This window comes from Falco rusticolus, chromosome 3 (assembly GCF_015220075.1).
Source record: "Falco rusticolus isolate bFalRus1 chromosome 3, bFalRus1.pri, whole genome shotgun sequence".
In the NCBI taxonomy this organism is placed as follows: Eukaryota; Metazoa; Chordata; class Aves; order Falconiformes; family Falconidae; genus Falco; species Falco rusticolus.
In genome coordinates this window covers 71403558-71426280 of record NC_051189.1, presented here as the reverse complement: position 1 = coordinate 71426280, position 22723 = coordinate 71403558, and the positions used below count along the sequence as shown (strand labels likewise).

General features: G+C 38.8%; 1 protein-coding gene across 1 annotated transcript in view; it reads left to right on the top strand.

Moving 5' to 3' along the window:
* Positions 1-22723, top strand: part of CTNNAL1 (catenin alpha like 1) — a 58725-nt gene that overhangs the window by 15691 nt on the left and 20311 nt on the right. The window contains exons 2-8 of the mRNA XM_037381716.1: positions 4164-4353; positions 10551-10738; positions 14887-15006; positions 17166-17255; positions 17569-17739; positions 18771-18971; positions 21834-21920. Coding sequence (XP_037237613.1) covers positions 4164-4353; positions 10551-10738; positions 14887-15006; positions 17166-17255; positions 17569-17739; positions 18771-18971; positions 21834-21920 — 1047 coding nt within the window. The remainder of the gene's footprint in view (positions 1-4163; positions 4354-10550; positions 10739-14886; positions 15007-17165; positions 17256-17568; positions 17740-18770; positions 18972-21833; positions 21921-22723) is intronic.

The following is a 22723-nucleotide window of genomic DNA, read 5'->3' as shown; positions in this document are numbered from 1 at the left end:
GGTTTGGAAGGGACCTTTCAAGACCATCTAGTCCAACCCCCCTGCCATGGGCAGGGATACCTTCCACTAAATCAGGTTACTCAAAGCCCCATCCAACCTGGCCTTGAACACTTCCAGGGATGGAGCATCCCCAACTTCTCTGGGAAACCTGTTTCAATGTCTCACCACCCCTACCGTAAAGTGTTCTTCTGATGTCCAATCTAAAACTACTCTCTTAGTTTAAAACCATTGTTCCCTGTGCTGTCACTACAGGCCTTGATAAAAAGTCTTTCTTTGTCTTTTTTTATTAGCCCTCTTTACATATTAAAAAGCCGCAGTAAGCTCTCCCTTGAGCCTTCTGCAGGCTGAACAACCCAAGCTCTCTCAGCCTTCCCTCACAGGAGAGGTGTTTGATCCCTCTGATCATCTTTGTGGCCCCCCTCTGGACCTGCTCCAACAGGTCCATGTCGTTCCTGTGCTGAGGGCTCCAGAGCTGGATGCAGTGCCCCAGGTGGGGCCTCATGAGAGCAGAGGGGCAGAATCACCTCCCTTGACCTGGTCACACTAGGGTTGGCTTTCTGGGCTGCAAGCACGTGTTGCTGGCTCACGTCCAATTTTTCATGCACAAAGTGCTTTTCTGCAGGGCTGTTCTCAATCCATTTATCCCCCAGCCTGTATTGGTACTGGGGTTTGTCCCAACTCAGGTGCAGGACCTTGTGTTTGGCCTTACTGGTCTTCAAGAAGTTAAGATGACAGTGGTGATGGACCTGCGAAAACATCTGCTGATTCTTGCTTCACTTTGGGGTGGGATGGGGGGAGTATAGGGGGTGTCTTTTTTTGCAAAACTGTTGATCCCTCTGAAGAGAGTGCTAAAGAAGTGACAGAATTGTAAACTTCACCCATATCTCAAATGAAAGTGTTTCTGAAAAAGTTGTTAAACTTTATTAAAGCAACATAAACTGTCACATCTTCATTTTTATCATTTGCATACCTCTACAGTAACATACGGTATTAAAATGCCCTTGATAGTTGGTAAGAGGCAGCAGGATTCCTTTCACTCTGCAGTATTAGTTGCATATGCATTTTTTTTCAGGGTTATGTAGAACATGTTTAAACTTTCACTAGTATAGAATGCTGTGGAAGGTGAACTTGCAGCCAGGACGTACATCCAACTAGTATTCCGTTTGTCTTAGGCCAGTGTTATTTTATATATGCTTCTGAAAAGTCAGTAAGAGTATGAATGTAATGTTGGCCCTTTGTTTGCATATAGCATTGGTTTGCTTAGAAATCAGTTGAGTAAACAGAGTTGTGACCCTTTGTCAAATCGGTTTTCTTCAGTGTTTGGTCCAGTGCTCTCTGTAGGCTTGCTGCCCATGACTAGTCAAGAATTTGCCACCTGGGGTTGTTAGATTAGCTGCCGTCAGGTATTTGATCTACAGTGCGAGAATTGAGGAGAGCTGCGTAGTGCAGTTGGTTTTAATATCCATTTGATATTAATCTGAATTCCCACTGAAGTGACAGTAACTGTGTGTTTTGGGGAGTGTTATTCCTCCTGTAAAATGAACGTGAAGCTGTTCAGATGTTTGCTTAGTTTACTCTTTAATAGGACACTGTTTTCATCATCAGGTAGTATTTTCAGTGGATGGACATCAGGGGTTCATAGGTTTTGGAGCTGAAGTTTGGTGAACTGGGGGACTCTTACAGGGACAGATTTGTTGTATGGATTGTGGAGAGTGGCATTCCTTTAGAGCTTAGGTACAAGTTGGAGAAGTAGGGCGTATATAAGAAGGCAGTGGGCAGACAATGCATTTATGTAGTGTTGTTTTGTGTGAGGACAAAATATTTTTCTGTTCCCCTAGCAGTTCTTTGATAGAGCAGCACTGTTTATTGGAATAGTTCTGAGCTACACCCCCCTACCCCCCACTTTTTTTTTTTTTTTTTTTTTTGTTCAGAGTGCTCTATGAAATACTGACATTTTTCATTGCAAAGAGTTTAATACTGTAAACATGACCAAACCAGTTCCTGGCATTCAAAACCAGCCCCAGCAAGGTGTTAAAAAACACCACTATTTCCACTGCCCCCCTGCCCCAAAATATGACTCAGTCATTTCTGAAGGGTAAGCCTTGGGCATTGATCAAATTATGAAGCGGAACAGTTCCTGCACTGCTTCCTGCTCTCTGACCTTGGATCCAGTATGAGCTACAGCTTCTGTGCTCTTGCCCTACCATAAGCTTGAATGGTAGGAGAATATACGAATGAATGATGATTTAGATATTTTTTTTTTGAGGAATGGGCAAAGACATATGTGATTAAGCTGATACAGCTGAGGTGTTTGAACACTGGAAGTAGTTCACAAAATTCTGAGATTCTGTCAGCAGACATCTTTGAGCTCCTGGGCATGTGGCTTACAATGAAATTCTGTGAGCATTTGAAGTCATGCTTCTGCTGAAAGGAGCACTTCTGCCCATCTTTCTCGAGTCTGTACCTTTTCCCTTTGCCAACAAAAGTGTTCATACAGCTATGCAAGTGGACTGAACTGGGGAACTGATTATGAGGAAAACTGAAATAACAATCACCTTTTCCACAACTTAAGTTTACCCACATTAGATAAATTAATTGCAAAAATGAGAGAGGAGGGCAAGGACAGGCACGACTGTCTTCGTTGGCAGCAGTGATTACTTTTGTGCTGGTTTAGGATGTTTGAGACGACAGAGTTCAGTTTCTGTCCTGCATCTCACTGGAAAATTGTTGTCATACCGAAAATGTAAAGCTCATGTAACTGATTGCAATGCAGTTTGTAATTAATTAGTTCTGGGGTGGCAGGATTGCATGCCATTGTTGTGTTTGTTTAATGTCTTGGTTGAGAAGTTGCTTCTGCAATCCTGCCTTTCTCTTTGGGTGGGAGAGGGATCTCTTTGTTTCTTCATGTTTGGTGTTTTGGGCAAATCTTTAGTTTCCCGCAGCCTGTGTGCAGCCCATCTCTGGTCAGTGTGATCCAAGAAGGAATGTGTAACATGATGTATGTAGTACCAGGCAGAAAAGCCAATACAGGATGTGGAGTTCAGAATAAAAATGCCATCACAAATTGTTTTACTGATAATTTGCATCAAAATGGCAACCTTTTTCTAAATGATAGAAAAAACAAACATCCTCAAATAAGTGTGATGTGTATGGTGGATATTTCAATGGCGAGAGAGCTTTAATACTTTAGATTATTTCGAAAAGGCAGATGGTTGTTCTTTTAGTATGAAGGCTGCTACTGGTTCTTAAAGCCTGCTGTAATCAATTGAATAAAATGTGATTTATAAAGGTTTATATTCGTAAAGTCCTAGAATGATAGAGTGGTTTGGGTTGGAAGGGGCCCTAATGGTCATTTAGTTCCAACCCCCCTGCCATGGGCAGGGACACCTTTCACTGGACAGGTTGCTCAAAGCTCTGTCCCACCTGGCCTTGAACGCTCCCAGGAACAAGGCATCTGCAACTTCTCCATGCAACCTGCGCCAGTGTCTCACCACCCTCACAGTAAAGAATTACTTCCTAATATCTTATCTAAAACTACCCTCTTTCAGCTTAAAGCCATTACCCCTTGTCTTATTGCTACAGGCCCTACTATAAAAAGCCCGTCCTCATCTTTCTTATAAGCCTCTTTTATATATTGAAACAACTGCAATCGGGTCTCTCTGGAGCCTTCCCTTCTCCAGGCTGACTAATCCCAACTCTCTCAGCCTGTCTGAGAAAAGAGCCAAAGCTCCCAAATTGTAGTTAATGAGTTTGGTTAATTACCTGGCAGTACAAAAAACTTCCTAAGATTTCCAGTGCTGGCAAACCCAAAATGATGTTTATGTCTCGTATTGGACTCCTCAGCTTTTACTGTGCCTGTAGTGTGGAAGCCTGTTGAGAGACCTAGAGCAGTTTATTTTAAATGAATTGAGAGATTTTTTTTCCCCCCCTCCCATTTGCAGTATTAATGTGAGATAAGCTGAGATGAGCAAACTTAATTATACTTCAAAAATATTTTTTTTGTTCACTGAGAAGTTAAAAGATACCTTATGACTCAACACTATGTTTTATTAGTGAAGTATGGTAAAAATCTGTTAACTGAGTTCAGTTCAAAACTTGCCTTTAATACTAAAGTTAAAATGTCATCTTGCATAAAGTTCTAATAATTAACTTCTTGTTCACAGATAACTACTCTTATTAATCATAAGGATAAACCAAAGCGTTCAGACAAGACTCTGCAAGCAATTCAGCGAGTGGGCCAAGCAGTTAACCTGGCAGTTGGAAGGTTCGTTACAGTAGGTGAAGCTATAGCCAACGAAAACCATGAACTGAAAGAGGAAATGAGCGTTGCTTGCATCGAGGCAAGGAGAGCAGGTATGTAGTTACACATGAGATTGTGCTTGTCCCATTTTTGGCACGCTATTTTTAGTGTCAGGAATAATGTAGGAACTTTATTATTTAATTGCTTAACCGTCTTCTGCTGGTGCAGTCAAGGCCTGATCTGTTACCTGATTTTGTCGCTTACTTAAATTGCTGTCATCTTATGAACAGGGAATGGAACTGTGTGTTGGCTTTGATTTTTATAGGATCTTTTACCACAAGGAATTACCTGACTGCTCTTTGGTTTATGATGTTACTGCAGACAAAGTGCAGAGTGTTGAGAATACAGCTTGAGAGTTTATTGCTCTCAAGCTAAAATAATGGAGTATTTAAAGTAATTTGAGTGTTGTGCTATTGAGGTCACTACGTTCTAAATCTGAATGTCCGAATGAAGGTCAGTGTCAACCCGTATATCATCAGGACTCGGTAAGATGACTCATATCAGTCATGTGATGACTTCTCTCAGTAGAATGAAAATAATCTTACTTGCCTTTTTGCTGGATTCAACTTTTGTTGCAAACTTGCTCTGTGCATGGGTTGAATGTCAAATATGGATAATTGATTGAGCTGCCTGGTGTCACCTTCCTCCCCCCAGAAGCCTCTGTTCAGGCGAATAGTGGGTTACATTCTCTGATACTGTAAAAGAATGTCAGTGTCATACTAGAAACTACTCTCCTAGATATTGAGTGCTATTCCTTACGTAATATTTCAGTGGCTCTTAGTAAACGCATATTCTTACATCTGCAGTGCAACCTTCAAGAAGATGACATCTAGAAGAACGTTCCTTTTGTTGTTAGTGGTGGTGCGGTTTTGTTTTTTCTTTCAAATACTTTTGGATCATGGGAAATTCTAGTTGAAGCTTTTCCTGTTTGAGCAGGTAGATATTGTGACAGACATTATGCTTACTGTGGCTTCAGGAAGGCAATCTTGAGCTTCTGGATGTGGAGGCAAACAAATGACATTTGAACGCTTAGGTCTTGATGACCGCAGGAAGGAGTAGTACTTTACTCCAAGACATGGGTTACTGCACTTAAAATTGATCTGTTAAGATAAATAGTAGACTGGTGGGTGGGTGGGTGGGTGTTTTCTATCTTTTAAATAACCTCAGAAGCCTGAGAAACTTGTGTTTTGCTATCCTAGCTGGTGTATTTCTTGCTGAATCACTGTGCTGGTCTCAGACTTTGGGGACACAGTTCATACTACTTTTGTGATTAAAAAAAAAAAACAACCAAAAAAACCAAAAAACCTTAGCAGTTGGGCATGGTACTTCAAGAAATACTCTGATAATCCCTCAACAATGAGTCACAATGTCTAGAAACACGCTGGGGTGATGAATGATTGTTTTTGTGATATGAAGGACTATTCTAGATAAACCTCAGACTGAAAATTCTTAGTCGCCCCAGTAAACTTGGCTGCGAACAGAAATGTCCTAATTTGAAAACATTCCATTTGTTATGTGAAGCATGTGTTTTCTCTTCAGAGATCCAAGTAAAATGCTGGCAAGCCCAAATTGCTAAAGTTTACATCGAGAATCTGAGCCGCTTAGAAGAGCGGTGCAGTCTGGATCTCTTTTTCTTGACTTGCCAGTTATGCTGTGGCTGAGTGCTTTTTCTCTGTACTGATGTGTCCACCAGGAACTCTAAAAATCTAAAACTAGTCTGCAGTATTTTCTCTCACCAAATGGTTATACTTTTTTACATTGTAAATTTTATTTCCTGTTACACAGTAATGTGCCTCAGTCTAGAGGAGTGAAGATACAGACTGCTTACTTTTCTGGCAAGCCTCACATTTACCTTGGCATGGGTCAGTTATTCTCTGAGCTACACATTTGAGATCTCAACCGAAGACTTACGTGCAAAATTCAGTACATCAAACGTGATTGATGCTGGTTTTTTCTTTGTTGGTTTTTTTTTTTCATGCCAGTATTGTCTCTGTGGACTGTTAAGTGTTGGACAAGGTAAGATAGTCCTTTGTGCAGATAAATTCTTACGGATAATTGTCCTGTAAATTCAGTCTCTGAACGCAGTTGCTCAAGTGCCATTTTGAACAACTTTGGTGTTCCCAAGCAAGCCAATATAATCTCCTGGCCAATTATAACCAAGAATATTGACATGTATGAAAGAATCCTTTGGCCCTTGGTATGGGCAGCAGAAAGCCCTTGCTGTATAGGACTGAGGATATTGTAGAGCTGTTCGTAGTTCTTTTTAGCTGATAAATTAGATTGTTCCTCAGAAATTAAAGGCATACTTTGTTAGGCGTAGAAGATAGATTTTAACACTAAAGGCTTTAGAACATGAAGTGTCTCAGTTGCTAAGAAAAGTAGCGAGTCTTTAAATCAACTGCATATCCTGCAGAGGCTTTGAAGGATGGCAGATGTTGTAGCTGTCTCTTGTGAAGGGTATAATCAGTGATCTTCAGTGTTTCAGACTTGTTATGACTATTTCCTTGTAATAAACCTTGTAATTTGACTCAAAATAGAATCATAAAATATGGCAGAGGGTCTTATAGCAGATTTTGCCTAACGTTACTCTTCCACTGTGTCAGTGTTTACAGTGACAGTATAGTAGTGGAATGTAACTCAAAGAAGCGCATTTTTAGATGCCCATCTGTGATTTTTTTCTTTTTTTTTTTTTTTTTTTTTCCTCCAAAACTAGGAAAGACTGGTTAATTTAAGAGAGAAAACACATGTCAGGAATGAGTTAGTGTCATAACATTTTCAGTATTCTCTGCCAGTTGACTGCATAGCCCTAAAGAAAGACATGGAGTAAAATGGAAGCAATAAATAGCTCTCTCCTATTTCTGTCTTGTCTTATAGTACAGAGAAGAACTAAATTAAGAAGGCTGAAAACCAACAATTTAAAATGGGTAAATAGAATCACAGAATAAATTAGGCTGGAAGGGATCTTTAACTTCCAAGAAAGGAGAATGTGCAATTTCTGGTATACCTCTTACGCTGTTTCACTTAAAGTGGTAAAACTATTTTCTTATATGTTGTCCATTGCTTTCTGTCCTATCACCATACATGTCTGGGAGCAGTCTGTTTCTGTCTTGCTACCTGCCCATGAGATAAGTAGTTTGTAGTCTGCAGTAAACTGCCATTGGCCTTCTCTTCTTGAGGTGGAACAAACCCTTTTCCTTCAGCCTCTCCCCTTACGCCACATGCTCCGCTATGTCAGTGTGCTCCCTGGTACCGGGGAGCTGAGAAGTGGACATGGTACTGCAGATGCTGTCTCACAAGTGCCAAACAGAAGGGAAGAATCCTTTCTGCAGCCTGCAGCCGCTAACAACCCAGCGTGCAGCCAGCCATCATTGCTGACTCCTGTTCAACTCTTTGTCCTCCAGGATCCCCATGTCCTCCCCCACAGAGGTTTTCCCTAGGCAGCTGATCCCAGCCTGTACTGTTGCGTGGTGTTATCCTGGCCCACATGCAGGATTTGGCATAAGGGCCTTGGTGGGACTTCACAAACTTCCTGTCAATCATCTGTTTGGCTTGTCCCTTTGTCTAACAGCCCTGTCCTCCAGCGTTATCACACACTCCCCCAGTTTGGTACTGTTAACACACTTTCTGAATGTGCTGGCCCATCATCCAGGGACCAGTTTTGATGCCTTGTGTTGGTCCCTACAGGACATCGCTGGTAACTGATGGCCCATAGGACTTTGCACCATTTATCACCATCCCCAAGCCCAATAGTCAGGTCCATTTTCTACCCACCTCATTGTTCACTTACCCAGTCTGTATCTCATGATTAAGTTACAAAGACATGGGAGATCATGTCAGAGGCCTTGCTAAAGTTGAGATGCACAGTATCCATTACTTCCTTTTCTAGAAATGGTGTTATCACAGAAGGCATTCAGGCTGATAAGGGACTATTCCCTCTTGCAGGTCTGTGCTGGCTCTTCCCTATTGCCTTTTACTGCTTCATGTGGTAATGGCATCCAAAATGATTTTAATAATATTCCTGAAGACTGATGTGAGGCTGACTAGCCCATAATCACCTGAATTTTTCTTGTTACCCTTCTTGAAAATGAGTGTTGCCTTTCCATCACTGAGAATCTGTCGTCGTTACAATCTTTCAGACATGATAGGAGAATTACAGTGACACTGAACTGCTCCTTCAACGCTCTCAGATGTATCATATGGACTTGTGTGTGTCCAGGTGGCTTAAATAGTCCTTGGCTTAGTCTTTTTACCTTAAGAGATCTTGCATCCTCATAGCTTATTCCCAGGGTAACTGCAGTTGCAGATCTGCAGGCAGAGGAGGAAGCCTTTGGCTGGTTGTCAGAAGTCTCAGGTTTCTAGGGCTGTTTGGAGCTTTTGACAGGCAGATGCTGCAGGTCTTTTTGTGTTCCCTGATTGCTCTTTGTATGACTAGATGCTTCACCTATGACTTGATAATTCATCTTCAAGGAGGTGAAGCCCACAGCATGAGAAATGGGATAATGATGTCGTGCATCCTTCCTTCATTACCAAAAGCACTTTACATCAATTTTAAAGGTTCTCTGTGTGTTTCTACAGCATTTTATGTTGTCACATATATTTTGAGGTCAAAGGAGAAGATTGAGGTTAATCTACTGACAAAGCTGAACAGTTCTAACTAGCGAGTGGCCTGAACTGAAATGAATTTGACTGTGCAGAAGGCTATGGCAAATCTGTTTTGCTGTTAAATTTCCTCACCTGACTGGAGGCTTGTCCTACAGCTTCACTGCTAGTGTATCTGGCTGCCCTTACTGTTTGAATGATAGCCGTACTTTTATAATTCCTCTTGCTTCTGTTCATTTTCAGGCCCTTCAGCTGTGGAACTCACCATCTCAGAGCAGACTGTTTATCGTATTGACATACTAGAGAGACCCTCGGATTATTTGTAGTGTGGTTTTTAAGACCTGGTCTGATGCTAGCCAAAGTACTGGAAGTTCCTTGCTATAGTGCAATATCTATTCAGACAACTTAGGAACTCAAGGGATTACGGTTGTCAGAGGAGAGAAATCTGTACATGAACACTATGAAGCATGAAGCTTTGTGGTTTGAAGGATGGTCGGGCCTTCTTTGTTCCGTAGTATTTGTGTGTGGTATTTCTGGAGTAATAACGCACCCTCAGGTTCTTCATATGGGACCTCTGGCTTGATCAGGCTTTTGGAGTATCTTGTCTGCTTAGGTGAATTACCTTAGTTGAGGTTTTGAAGACTAGTCATAGGGTTCTAAACATAGATCATATGTTTATGATAGGGGACTAAACATAGATCAAATGCTCTAGGTTTTATCTTCAAGGATGATCTGCAGGTTAGTTGTGCATTGATCATCTTATCTTGCATGCTAATAAAAAGCATATCTCTGAGCTTGCCTGAGTACGGTCTCCCAGCAGTCCTCTGCAGTTGTGGAATAGGAGACTGCTCTGCGTCTTTCCTCTGTTGCACTGTTATCTGGGGTACTCCAGAAGATTTAATTGGATAGGGGCCTGTGATTTTCTCAGACAAGCAGATCTGTTGGATTGTAGAATTTTTAACTGCATAAAAATAAGTGGGTCAGGTGGTCCTATTTTTTATCATACTAAATGCTACTTGAATAAAAAGATGCTTATGAATGAAAAATCAGTGCTTCGTCTTTTTTTCTCTCCTGTCTCTGACAACATACTCTTTGGTTGCCTGACTGAACATTAAAGCGCAATATTCTTACTATTGGAATCTCTTTATTCTTCATGCCTGAAGACTGCTATAGCAATAGGAAATCCATAAATTACAGGAATACTAAGTGAAATTTGGAAAGTGGAGTTTGTAGTCCTTCCTTCCTTCCTTCCTTCCTTGCTGCATCCCACTCCTTCAGTGGGTTGATGCTGCAGGTGTCGACACTGATTTGACTTGTGCTATTAAAATTGGAAAAATACCTCCCCTAAATGTTTTCTCTCTCCACGCTCCCCAGCTCCACCTCCTCCACATCAAATATCTGTAGACTACTGTAAGAAAATTAGTGTACATTACAGATGAAAGAATGAGGCAGTACTGAATAGTAATCCAAACTCTAATACGGAGGGGGTGCCACCAACAGTCAGTAGAAGGAAGTGAAGCGAAATAAAAAAGGTTATAGGTAGCTCTGAAATTACTGTTTTATCCCTCAAAGGTAAAAGTTAAGAATGCTTAACGGCCCAGTATGTTTTTCTAGAAGTATGAAATGTTAATTATTTCTTTTTTCCCTCTAGGTGAAACAATTGCACAGCTTACGGACGTGGCGAGCTTGGATCATCCAGAATCTGACAGCCACATAACGATCTTTACTGACAAAACGGGTGTGGTAAAAGCTGCGAGGTTGTTGCTTTCTTCTGTCACAAAGGTGCTGGTGTTAGCAGACAGAATTGTTATTAAGCAGATTATAACTTCAAGAAACAAGGTATTTCTAGCTTCTTTTTTGTTTTCTTAAACTGATACCTGCAGTCAATGCAAAAGAGTGGGGGTAAATTAAGTGGTATTTTCGTTATATCTTTAGGGGAAGTGCAAAATAATGAGGTAAAAATTAATGTCTTACACATGCTCACCTACCAGATATCTAAAAGGGGATGGCTCTAAGTCAGGAGGAGTAAAATACAATTTTCAGTGACTTTCTACATTTTATGTGACCTATATTGCTCAGTTGACTTAGTATGCTGGAGAAGACACTGCGTTACTGCTTATTTAACTTTGTTTGCTGCAAGGTGGGAAGTGTGTCTGTCAGTAAAATGTAGAAGCTTCTACATGAGAAGGTCAGGATGTTTGTACTGTCAGGATGAAGATGAGAGCACTATGAATATGTCTAAGGCAAAAAGCTGTGAAGAATGCTGATAAAAGTATGTGCTAGTGAAGTGAGCTTTGCAGATTAAAAGTTTTTTGTGCAGTTTAACATACATCTTGAAACTTAGCTTGAAACTACTTAGTTGATTTAAATAATGTATGAAGGCCCATTTAACCTCAAATGTAATATATTTCATGTACTGCACTGTCTTGCCTGTAGGATATTCTTCTCCCCCCCCCAATGTGCTAAAACAAAAATAGAAAAAACTCATGGTTGAAAAATGAGAGCCTGATAGGGCATGGGTTTTTCCATTAATTTTTGACTCGTAATCCAGAGCAGTGCCCCTCTTCCCCTTTTGATTCCTCCTGCTATCACTCTTCCTTTATCCCAGTTTGTTTTCCAGACATGCTGGTCTCTATTTCACAGCCTCTAGATCCAAGACACTTAGTTGAGTTCAGGATTCAAAAACTACCATAATACCTGCTTCAGTGTGGCTTTAGATTTGGCGGCAGTGATTTGCTACTGTCTTAGTGCTCTTTTCTTCTCCCAGTGGTTGGTGAAGGTGACAGCGGTTTTATCAATGTCAGTTTGTTCAAGTTACTTACAGCTTTGGTCTTTTCTTGCACTGAAGACCAGAATGGTGCATTTAACACCTTTTGCTGCCATTTGTGAGCTTTTCTTCTGCCATTGTCTGCAGCCATGCAGTGATCTGAATTAATTTACCTTTCCAAAAGTGGCTGATGTTCACACAGATTTAGGCTACAAAGTGACTGTTCGTGTATTATGAAGGGATAAGGAGGGTTATGTCCTTTCAGCAGCAGGGCATGGTTTATGGTAGTCTTAAATATACATGAAACTATTGTCATATATACAGTGACACGAATATAGTAAGCTTAAGTGCAAGTTTTTATTTTGAAGGTATTTAAAATGAAGTCTCATATTCCAGAGTAAGTTTGATTGCCATAGTCACTCTAATCTTTGTGGTCTTTTGGGTTTAACTGCATTCTCCTTTCTGTGCACTCTACATGTGTTTGAGAATGTCTGCTTCTGTTTATGGTACCAGTAGAGCAATTCACATCTCTAGGACCAAATTAAACAAATGAAGTGTACTCTATAAAGTGTGTCAGACGCTGGTATGATAGCAAAGTAGTTCTAGCAGTTCTTCCTTTAAGAAATATTGTGGTAGAGGGATGATGTGGTCAGGGATTTAAGAAGTGCACGCAAATACGCAGAGATAGTGTAGTATAATATGGCATAGAGGATGGAAAGGCAGTATTGCTGATTGGAGCAGATGCTGGCTTCTTGAAGTGGGTCACTGTCCCAGATCTCAGCTTCGTCTTCGGCTTAAGAGACTGAATGCCCAATGTTAAACTTTTAGTGCCAGTTTTCTTGCTGCCTCTTTCTGAATGCCTTCATTTTCATTGCCATCATAATTTTCGTCATATTAATCAAGAATAGTTAAGTCAAGGGCAAAGGACGGCAAAAACCAGCTTAGTAGTTGGGTGTCCAGTCTTATAGACTAATGAAGTGATTGAGATCTTCTGGAATGCTGATCTGCTCCAGAACCCAACTTGTGTTTGATGATCCTACTCCTGCTTCTGCGTCCTCTGTACCATATATACCCTCCCTGTGTTCTTAAATCCTGTGCATTTCTTAAGTCCCTGCCCACGTCTTTCCCACCTTACAGAATTTCTTTCACTGTCCATCAGACTTAGTCACTACCTCACTGAGCTTAGAGCCTTACTCCTCTTACTGTCACCAGTCAGGTTAGGAGTGACTAGGGAAGTGACAGATAGTGGGGGTGTTGCTGCACTATGTGGATTGGATCAAATATGGATGTGCCCTGAGGTGATGTCAGTCTGACAGCCGTCTGAAAGGTGACATTCACAGTGCAGCAGTAGCTGTGTAATACTAAGTTCTAATTTAGATATTAATAGGAACTTAAAGCCTTTTTGGATATGTTTTTGTAACCTTGTATTTAAAAAAGTACATTTTAATTACTGTGTGTTTCATGTTGAACAAAGTTTAGAATGAAAGGTTATGAAGACATCACAGGTTATTTTGTGTTTTAACAGCTTCTTGAATAAGCTTTAGACAAATTTAGAGCTGTCTATATGTTTTCTCCCTGTATGTAGTTTCTTGGAACGTCAGCTCTGCCTGGAATGTCTAGAATTGGCGTGCGCTTTCATGGAAATTTTTATTTGACAAGAGATTTGTCATGACAGAAACACTTGCCCTGGGGTATACTGTAACAGAGTTGCTTGCAACGAAGACCATACTCATGAAGCACTATAGTTGCCTAAACCAAGAATGATTGAGTAGAATTACTAATTTTTTTTAATCCATTCTTAGAAGAGAAAGTTGGATCTTAACTTGTTTTTTCTCCTTTCTCCACATTCACTTTTCTACATCCTCACTTTCTCAGTCCTGTGGTTCTTTCTCTGCTTCTTCCACTCTCATGCTGCTATTTGCACATCTTCATCTTTGCACAGCTTCCTTGCAAGTCCTTTATACCCCAGCCTTGCTCATGTGTCAACATCTGAATCACAGAAGTTCCTGTTTCTGCAGCCTTTGTGGAACTGGCTGCATAACATAAGATACTCAGACAGATCCTTCAGTCTAATATTGCATGATAAAGCAGTCAGTTCCACAGTGCTTACAGGATTTAGTGGAACATTTGCTTTACATGGATTATGAGATTGAGCCAGCTGCTCTATTACAAAAGAATGAGTGCTACTAGGAGGGTTTGCTTGGGTTGCAGAGAAGGGCTAATTTCTCATAATTAAGTACATAGACTGCTTTTTTTAGTTGGGGGAAGATACTTTTGGCATAGGACAAGAAAAATAAGTTGAGGTTTCTCCCTTTCAAGTACCGTTTCTTAAATTTTCATGCAGTATTTTATCTCCAGTCTGAAACACAATAAAGAACTGCTTTGACTTTCTTTCCGTTCTGAAGACATTGAGTGGATTTGAAAGATCATTTTGGGATTGGCAGCTATCCATCTAACCTGAAACCCCCTAATGTTAATCTCTGTTATAAACCATATTGTAATGACTTCAGCAGAATAGTTTCAGTAATTTATAAGCTCTATGATAATTTTTGCTGAATGTGTTAAAAAATGCTGATTTCACATGCTTTTATGTATCTTGAGTAAAAGCTTGATACAACTTTGGTTCATTTAGTTCTTTATTTTATATAGAGAGAATAATCTTCAGAGCTAGAGTAAGTTGTTACAGAAAGTATAAAACTATGTATTTAACTCAGTCGTAATTTGTTTTTTTGGAATGCTGTTGCTTTTTTCTTTTTTTTTTTTTAAATGCACACAGCTGTTAGAACACCTGTCTGACTGCACCTGTGGTTTTAAACTATGAAAGCTAAGCATCCAAAATTGAACTCTGAAATTGAGTTACAATATAGGGATATAATCTGTATATTAATTTCAAGCACTTATGTTTTTAAATTTAATGTGACTAACATTTTTGCTAAATCTGGAAACTGAATCCTGTAATACTGCTACTCTTTATACTGGGAAGAGTGAGGAAAATGTTTTTTGAGGGCTGACAATAAATGACTCGTTTTGGATGAAGCATGATTTTTAATTCAGACTTGATTTCCAGCTGTTGAGTTATTAATGCTTAAATAGTGACAAAATATATAAATTTTAAACAACACAATTTAGAAGTGTCTGCAAATAATGATATTCCTAGTTCAGTAATAATGTTTTCTATTTAGCATCTTAATAATCTACGGTATTTTCGCTTATCTTGCAGGTTCTTGCAACAATGGAACAACTAGAAAAAGTCAGTAGTTTCCAGGAGTTTGTACAAATATTCAGCCAGTTTGGAAATGAAATGGTAGAGTTTGCCCATTTAACTGGAGATCGGCAAAATGTAAGTATTAATTAAAAGCTGTGAGAGATGTTGTAAGGTGTAATTTTAATCTGATTCACCAGAAGATTTGGGTGGTTCTGGGATGTTTAACTATTACAAAACAATTGCTGGTGTCCTATCTCTGAAACCTAACTTTTTCTCCTTGCTCCACTCAAAGGACATCTTTTGACTTTACAGCTCAGCCTGAGAAATATCACTGTGTTGTTTGATCTGTGTATCTTCCAGAAGCCTGTGTGCGTGTTATTTGAGATGTTCTTTGGTTTCAGTCACTGTCCTTTGGCTCTAACTTTTCTGGCTTATTACTCTGATAGATAATTTGTCTGTTTTTACTTGACAGAAACATTTGATGTTTGCACATAATGAAGGGATCTGAAAGCAGAGTAATTATTTTAGAAAACTCCAAACATGAAATCTTTAGATCCTAATAAAATATTTACTCGGGTTTTTATTAGTATTATGGAATAGTTTTCCAGGTTCGGGTCAAAACCTTTTTATGGTGGGGTCATGGTGTTTTACTTCTTGCACGCAGCTACTCTTTCAAAGCTTTTCATTCATGCAGAAAGCTTTTTACTGCTACTTCCATGAAAACAAAAGGTTTGCTGAGGCTTAAGGCTTCTCTTGTGAGCTCTGCTTACTTCCCCTGGGCAATCAAATCCTCCTTTCAGAACTCAGTTAGGGTCTGATACAGATATACAAAGTCCCTAATGTCGAGCAAATTTCAGAATTCAATTTGTATGAACAACGTGCCCACCTCATGCATCTCCTTTTACTGTTGATGTGTTCCAAGTCTGCTAAGTACATGCTCAGTATCAAAGAATCAGTTCTGGAAAAGCTATATATAATCAAGGGAAATACCTGCTTGGAAATTAACTCCGGTTTTCCCTGAAATATTCATAGCAGTTGTTCCCTGGAAAGAGAAAGCTGCCATTACTAGTAAGTGATAATCTTTTCAACTGTTTTTCATTGATTTTCAATGTTAACTGGTCTTTGGCTCTCCCCTCCTTTCCTACTTAACTGTTTTGGAAAGTGTGTTTCATTACTGCTTTTTAGATGTGCACTTTCTTGATGTGCTCACTTCACAGTGTGTAGGCTATGTGGCACTATTGATTTTATTGGGAGGAAACAGCCTTCAAAGTATTTTTCCTTACTGTAATTATAATTAGTATGCTAGAAAACTTGAGTGTGGTCAGATTTCTCAGAGTATAACGTCAGAATCTCAGAAATGAACTTTTTTTAATGTGGTGATTTTGATCTTAAAGATTTTCTGTAGTTGCTAAATAAGATTTTTATAAAAATGTCAAAACAGACTGCTGCTTTGATTTATCTGGGGTTTCTTGCTAATCTAGGGTATGTTAGGATTAATTCCATCCTGTACTCTGTTCCCTTTTCAGCTGGTGGCATTCAGTTGCCTGTTTAACACTCAAACAGCACTCAGCTTTCTTTTCGAGCATCGAGAAGAACTTGGTTGTAGCTTTGTAATTCTTCCTTTTGTTAGACCTTCTGATGTGTTGATGGTTTCTCCCCTCCCTCCTACCCCCATCCCAATTTGGACTCTAAATTCTTTCCTTCTGATGAACTTTTCTGGGGCTTTAGTTCAGTTTTGTGGGTATATCCTTTTCCCTGGAGAGTTTTTGAAAAGTTTCTGTACATAATGCCTTTCTACAGAGGAATTGCTGTTTTTTTAACCTGTTATGTAGTAAATGTAACACTCAAGCAGACAAAAGATTTATTTTAAGTTTCTTTCACTGCAGTACAATGAAAAGCTGGCATTCTCTGTCTCTGCCTTACCCTCCCCCCACTTCAGAAAATTTTTAGTCAGCTATTCTTTTCCCCTCGTTTTTCTGTTTTATGAATAATGCTATATGATAAAGGTAGCAAAATTAGTGACAGTTTACATAAGCTCTGTATCTCTGAGATCTTCCTTCTTTGAAATCTGAATTGAATAGAGCCAAGAATAAAGGCATAAATTAAAACTTGTCTGAAAAGCAAGCTCTGGATCATGAGTTAGGCTGAAAATAGCAGTTGTCAGACATAAAGAAGCTTTCTCACAACCCTGTCCATCAGCAAGAAATTTTCTTTTCCAGGATCACAGATAGTTAACATTTTAGATACTGTGTAATAGTCAGTTCATTTTTTTTTTTTTTTCATTTGGTGTTTAGGATTTGAAGGATGAGAAGAAAAAGGCTAGAATGGCAGCGTCTAGGGCTGTTCTTGAGAAGTGCACCATGATGCTTCTAACTGCTTCAAAGGTGAGTGACTATGAGCACTCCTATGCAACTTGTATAAATCACAAAGCATGGCATCTGGCGGGATAGCTGACTCTTCTTTCTCAGCCCCACTTTAATAAAACTTCATGGTGAAGAAGGGTGTCAGAGTAAATAGTAGAGGAAAACCTTTATATTCTGAGTAATGGTATGAATTCTGATTATCACAATGCTAGTTTAACAGAAAGAATTCATTATATTCTAATGCATTCTGCAGACTTGGCTTGGCCAGAAACATTAATTTTGCTACACTGCATGTGTACTCTCTCATAATACTTACTTTGCTTTCTTTAAAAAGACTTGTCTGAGGCATCCAGACTGTGAATCTGCTCGTATAAACAAAGATGGCGTTTTTCATCGAATGAGATTAGCTTTGGAACAGGTAATAGAAATTGTAACTGACTCTACACCAAATGGAGAAAATGAGATGGCCCCCATCAGTATATATTCTGGCATCAAAGAATTCAAGGTAAGAGTGGAAAAAGTGGTGTTTTCTACAGCCTAATACACAACCTCAAAACTAGAATTTTGGGGAAAAAAATATTTTTAAATTCAGCATGGGGGAACTGCATCTTTTCAGCTTAACTTTTCAGTTAACTTAAATAACTGTCCCCAAATGTTAGAGAATCTGACAAGAGGTAATCATGATTTCATTGTCGCTGCCAAAATATGCCTTCTGATACTTGCAGTCTCCTCCTGAATCAGAATGCATTCAGAACTCCCAATTTTTTGTTGAGGTGATGCCTTGACATTGAATAAACTTTAAGTATCAGCATACTGATCAGAACTTCTTTAAAATGATTATTGAAGAATTCTTCCTTTGTAATTGGTAGTATTTTTAAAACTGCACACAAAAATAGTCGTCCAAACATTTAAAAGAGCAAAATGTCATTCAAGGGAAACGTGATGAATTGAAGTTGTATCTTGTAGCTTAGTTGATTTTTCCTCATAAAGGCTTTTCTGAATTTCATAATTGGTTAATGAACAGCTATGCCTTATTTAGTCTGTCACTTTGATTTTATTATTATTTTATTTATTTATTTATAACACACACACACACACCCCTTTAGAGTTTGGTTGAAATTTTTGCTAAGTGCCTCAAAGTATTCAATTTGCTACATGTAAATTTTTAGAAAAATAGGCAAAACAGATTATGTGGATGTGGAAATATCAAACAAAATCTAAATACACAATCTCTGAAATTACTGAACTTAAAAACTTTTTATTGACATTAGTAGAACAGTAATGTGTTTGCTGTTGCTTCTGATAAGTGGCCAGTAATTGGCTGATGGTATTATTACATTAAAAAGAAAATCCCAAACCCTAAACTGGGGGTAGGGAGACAGGCAGATTGTTGGATTACTTTGAAAATAAGCGAGTAACAAAAAAAGAGCAGTGAGGAGAAAAATAAAATTTAAAACGATGCATCTGCTTTCTGCATTTGCGTCACAACTGTATAACCACATAAATTCTCAAGGGATGTATATGCTTATTTTTCAGAATAAGGTGGAGGGTCTTCGTGAGAATCTTTATTTTCTCTCAAAAGACAACCTTTCGACAATGCTGGAAGTTATCCTGGAACATACGGAGGACTTCACAGACTCTGCCTATACCAGCCATGAGCACAGAGAACACATTTTGGAGCTGTCTAAACAGGCTAAAATGGAACTAGAGCAGCTGGTTTCAGTGTGGATGCAAGCTGTAAGAGCTTTTTAGCAAAGTAAATCTTTTCACCTCTACTTTGGAAAGAAATTTTAATGCAGTGTTTCTTCTGGTCTAGGAAGAGAGAACTGTGTGTATTCCTCACAGTGACAGCTGATCAAGGAAGCCAGAGTTTGTTCTGTGCTTCTGCAGCTTCAGTGTGTTCTGTCCTCCCCCTGCCCTAGTGGTATTCCTTCATTGCTTCTTTGCTGGTAAATTAGGCTACTAGTGGTGGTAGGCTTATTTTAGTAAAGCTGTAAGTGGAAACAAGAAGTGAGTGGAGGTATCATTGCACAGTCTTAAACAGTTAGGTCTTCTGGTGGAGTGGTTCAGAGACATCTATTGTGTTGGTCCCATGGCGGTGACCATAGTTTCGATTTCTTGTTTTCAACAGATTTTGAAAACAAGCTGTTGAAAAGGGAACTATTCTAAAAAATTGACTGATTTTAATCTTGTGAAGAAAGGAGAGAGATGAAAGAGATACTAAGACTTACAGGCAATTTTTTTTTTTTTAAATTTGTAAAATTAATATTAAATTGTAAAAAAAATTTACAAGATTGAAATGATTGTAGTTTTCCTTTTTAAAGAAACACGTTAAGTCTCCCTCTTTCATTTGTCTTGTCTCGTTCCTTGAAGATGATACAAGATAAAAAGGGGGAGGAAAATCAGAGGTGGAAATGCAGTTTCTGTTTTTGATTCTGATTTGCTTTCAGTCTTGTTCCTTGGGCAAAATATAGCACAAAATCTTATCAATACTCTGAAGTATGGCAGATGTGTACTAGTATAGGATACTTACTTAACTGAGTGTATTATGAGAAAGCATTTTTGTTCTTTTTCTCCTCTTAGAATCACATGCTGCAGTCAAGTGTTCGTAACACGGTAGTACAATTTGAAGAGCATATAACTCTTACTGATGATACAGACTGTTGTTATTACAAAGAAGGAACATCTTGAATATTCATTGCACAGGCTCTCATAACTATAAGAAACTAAAACTTTGTTTAGCTTGGTCGTGGTGATGAACCTTGTTAGGCAGCTGTGTGAGCACTGCTCAGCAAGAGCTAACACATCCCCATGTTATCAACACTGTGTTTATCACAAATCCAAAACAGCACCGTACCAAGTGCTGTGGAGAAAATTAATTCTGTCCCAGCCAAAACTACTACACTCGGTATTTCTGAGCTCTGCTACTGGTGGAAAACGATTACCTCTAAATAAATTTGCATACAACACTATGCATATATAAGATCCGTGAAAATACTTGGGTTTGCATGTGTGCTTATGCATTAAGTATTTTCATTAATAAATCACTCAGCCCAGCTGTGACTGAAAATGCAGTAAGCAGGTAAAATACCATCAGCTCACTGTAGTGGCTTTTCAGTTTCAGCTCTGTAGCTTCATTGGAGGGTGAATGTTTCCTGAGGGACTTAATGTTATTCAAATGGGTTTGTTGATTAAAAAAAAAAATTAAATTATTATGCCTTTGGATACATGACCTGAGGGATATGTAGAGATCTTAGTGCCCAATTATTTCAGTTTCCACTCACCATACTTCCCTTTAGCAAGCAGAGTAACTGTGAGTCTTTGAAGAGTGTATTTTAGAACAGAAGTGTCTTGTAACCTAGGTCGTCTAAATTAGACTGACATCACTGGTCTACTCTTCTTTGTATTATTGTATGTTAATGAAAACTAGCTGGAGCGCAACAGGTAATCTAATGCTGTTGATCGAATTTTAAATGTTTCTGAAATCCCTTCTGTGTGTGTTTGAGCTCATAAGATCACAAGCAGCTGTCCTGTTCAGGTTTTCTTGTAACGTTATTTTGGCTAGCAATTCCTTCACTTGTGTAGTTTTTTTTTTTTTTAAAAAAAAGTTGATGTAGAAGGAGCAAACGTGCACATTAAGCAAGTACAAGTAATAAAAAGGACACTCTACTGAGTGCAAAACATGTTCCTTGTTTTAAAAGTGATTTTGTGTTGCTACACTTAAGGAGAGCGTTATATTTGAGGGACAGGTAGCTTTGAGACTTAGAACAGATGAGAATACCTGAGAAAATTATCATATTAGCTTGGGTGGGTGTTTTTTCCTTTAAATAAAATGCAGGGTCCCTGTGTCTATGCCTTTGTCTTATGTGAATTTAGGCTCCGAGGGGCTCGTTTCTTTGCAGCTGTGGCTGTGTTAATGGTCCCACCTAGGAGAATAGTTTCCAATATATTTTGGAGAAGAATGCAGAATCACTGATACTTAATTCTTTTTCCAGCGTGTGCCTCTTGATGTTTGGGTTGTTCCCTAGTTAGGTGCTGTTTGCAGAAGTGGGAGCTCTGTCTTGAAGCTACCTCAACAAAATGTTCTCAGCTACTGCACCTGTTTGAATTAGATGATGACCTAAAGTCTTACAAGGATGCTTTAAGTAACCTTTTTGTAATTCAATATAGAGCATCTGGTATAATGTTTTAGGTACCACTTTATTTTAAAATGGCGTTTCTATTTAAAAAAACCCAAAGAATTAAAAGTACCTCAAACTGTTTGCTCTACTTTAGGATGTTTAGACAGAAGATTTTTGGAAGTTGTAAAGCTTAAGAAAGCCCTTTTCCTCAAAAGAAGCTCTGAGAGCTTTAAAAATAAATTCCTGTTGAACAGAAACAGTCAATTAGCTTGCATCACTATTATTTTTAGGTTTGATGTGGTGATAGATGTTTCTATAAAAGAATTTTTCAGGTAGACTATACACAGGATGTGCAAATGAAGACATTGCATCTAGAAAGAAAAGGCTGTCTTCTAAAGCAACTTGAAGAATGACACGATATGAAGGCGAGATTTGCTGGTTTTTTTATGTAATCTTGGTTGCTTTCTTTGGCTTGTAGCAAAATCAGAAGACAAAGGATCTCATGGAAGACTTGGAAGTAGCCATTTTAAAAACATGCCAGTGCATGAATGAACTTAAAAGAGAGGTAAGTCTAGTTTAAGCAAGCATAAACTGAATACAAGCTTTTATTTCTTGTAGTATGTGAAGTTGTAAAATAGGATACTGTACCCAAAAAGGCTATTATCTATTTATAGACAAGGCTAGCTAAATCAGAATTCCATCAGGGAGCTAGTATGCAGTTATCTTCTGTTCTTACTTAGAACCGATTAGAAATCTGTTGGATACACAGGATGTTTCCTAACTCTGACAACAATTATTAAAAAAAAAAAAAAAAAAAAAAAAAAAGACGTTTGGAAATAAGTACTATGTATATAATCAGTACTTTAAATGTAAAGGCTAAACTTCCCTTGGGGATGCACGCATTACTGTTTTGAATACTTTTTTTGTAGTGTGTGCTTAAAAGAATAAATTACATTTGCTGTTTGTTTGTACTTAACCTGTTCTATTGATTTCTATAGCAGAAATTTGCTATGACAGTGCCTTATACTCAGGTATTTTTCTGGACAGTTGGCAGCTGTGCCTGTTGTAAGTCATTCTTTTCCTAAATGCAAGCATGCTGGGTATCAACTTCCGCGCATACAAGATAGCTGCCTCATTTGGTACGTGGGATGGAGTGTACTTGCTGATCAGGGTCCTCCCCCTGCCATTAATGGATAGCATTGCTGCCTTGTCTGTTCCACAGATTTGAGACAAATACAGAATTGTTTGTGCCCGACAGCTTCCAAAATATTTGCAAAGCATTCGGATAGCTTTTCAGCTACTTCATGTTATTGTTCCTTTTAAACAGATGGAGAAATGGAGACTTAAGAACAGTGAGGATTTCAATAC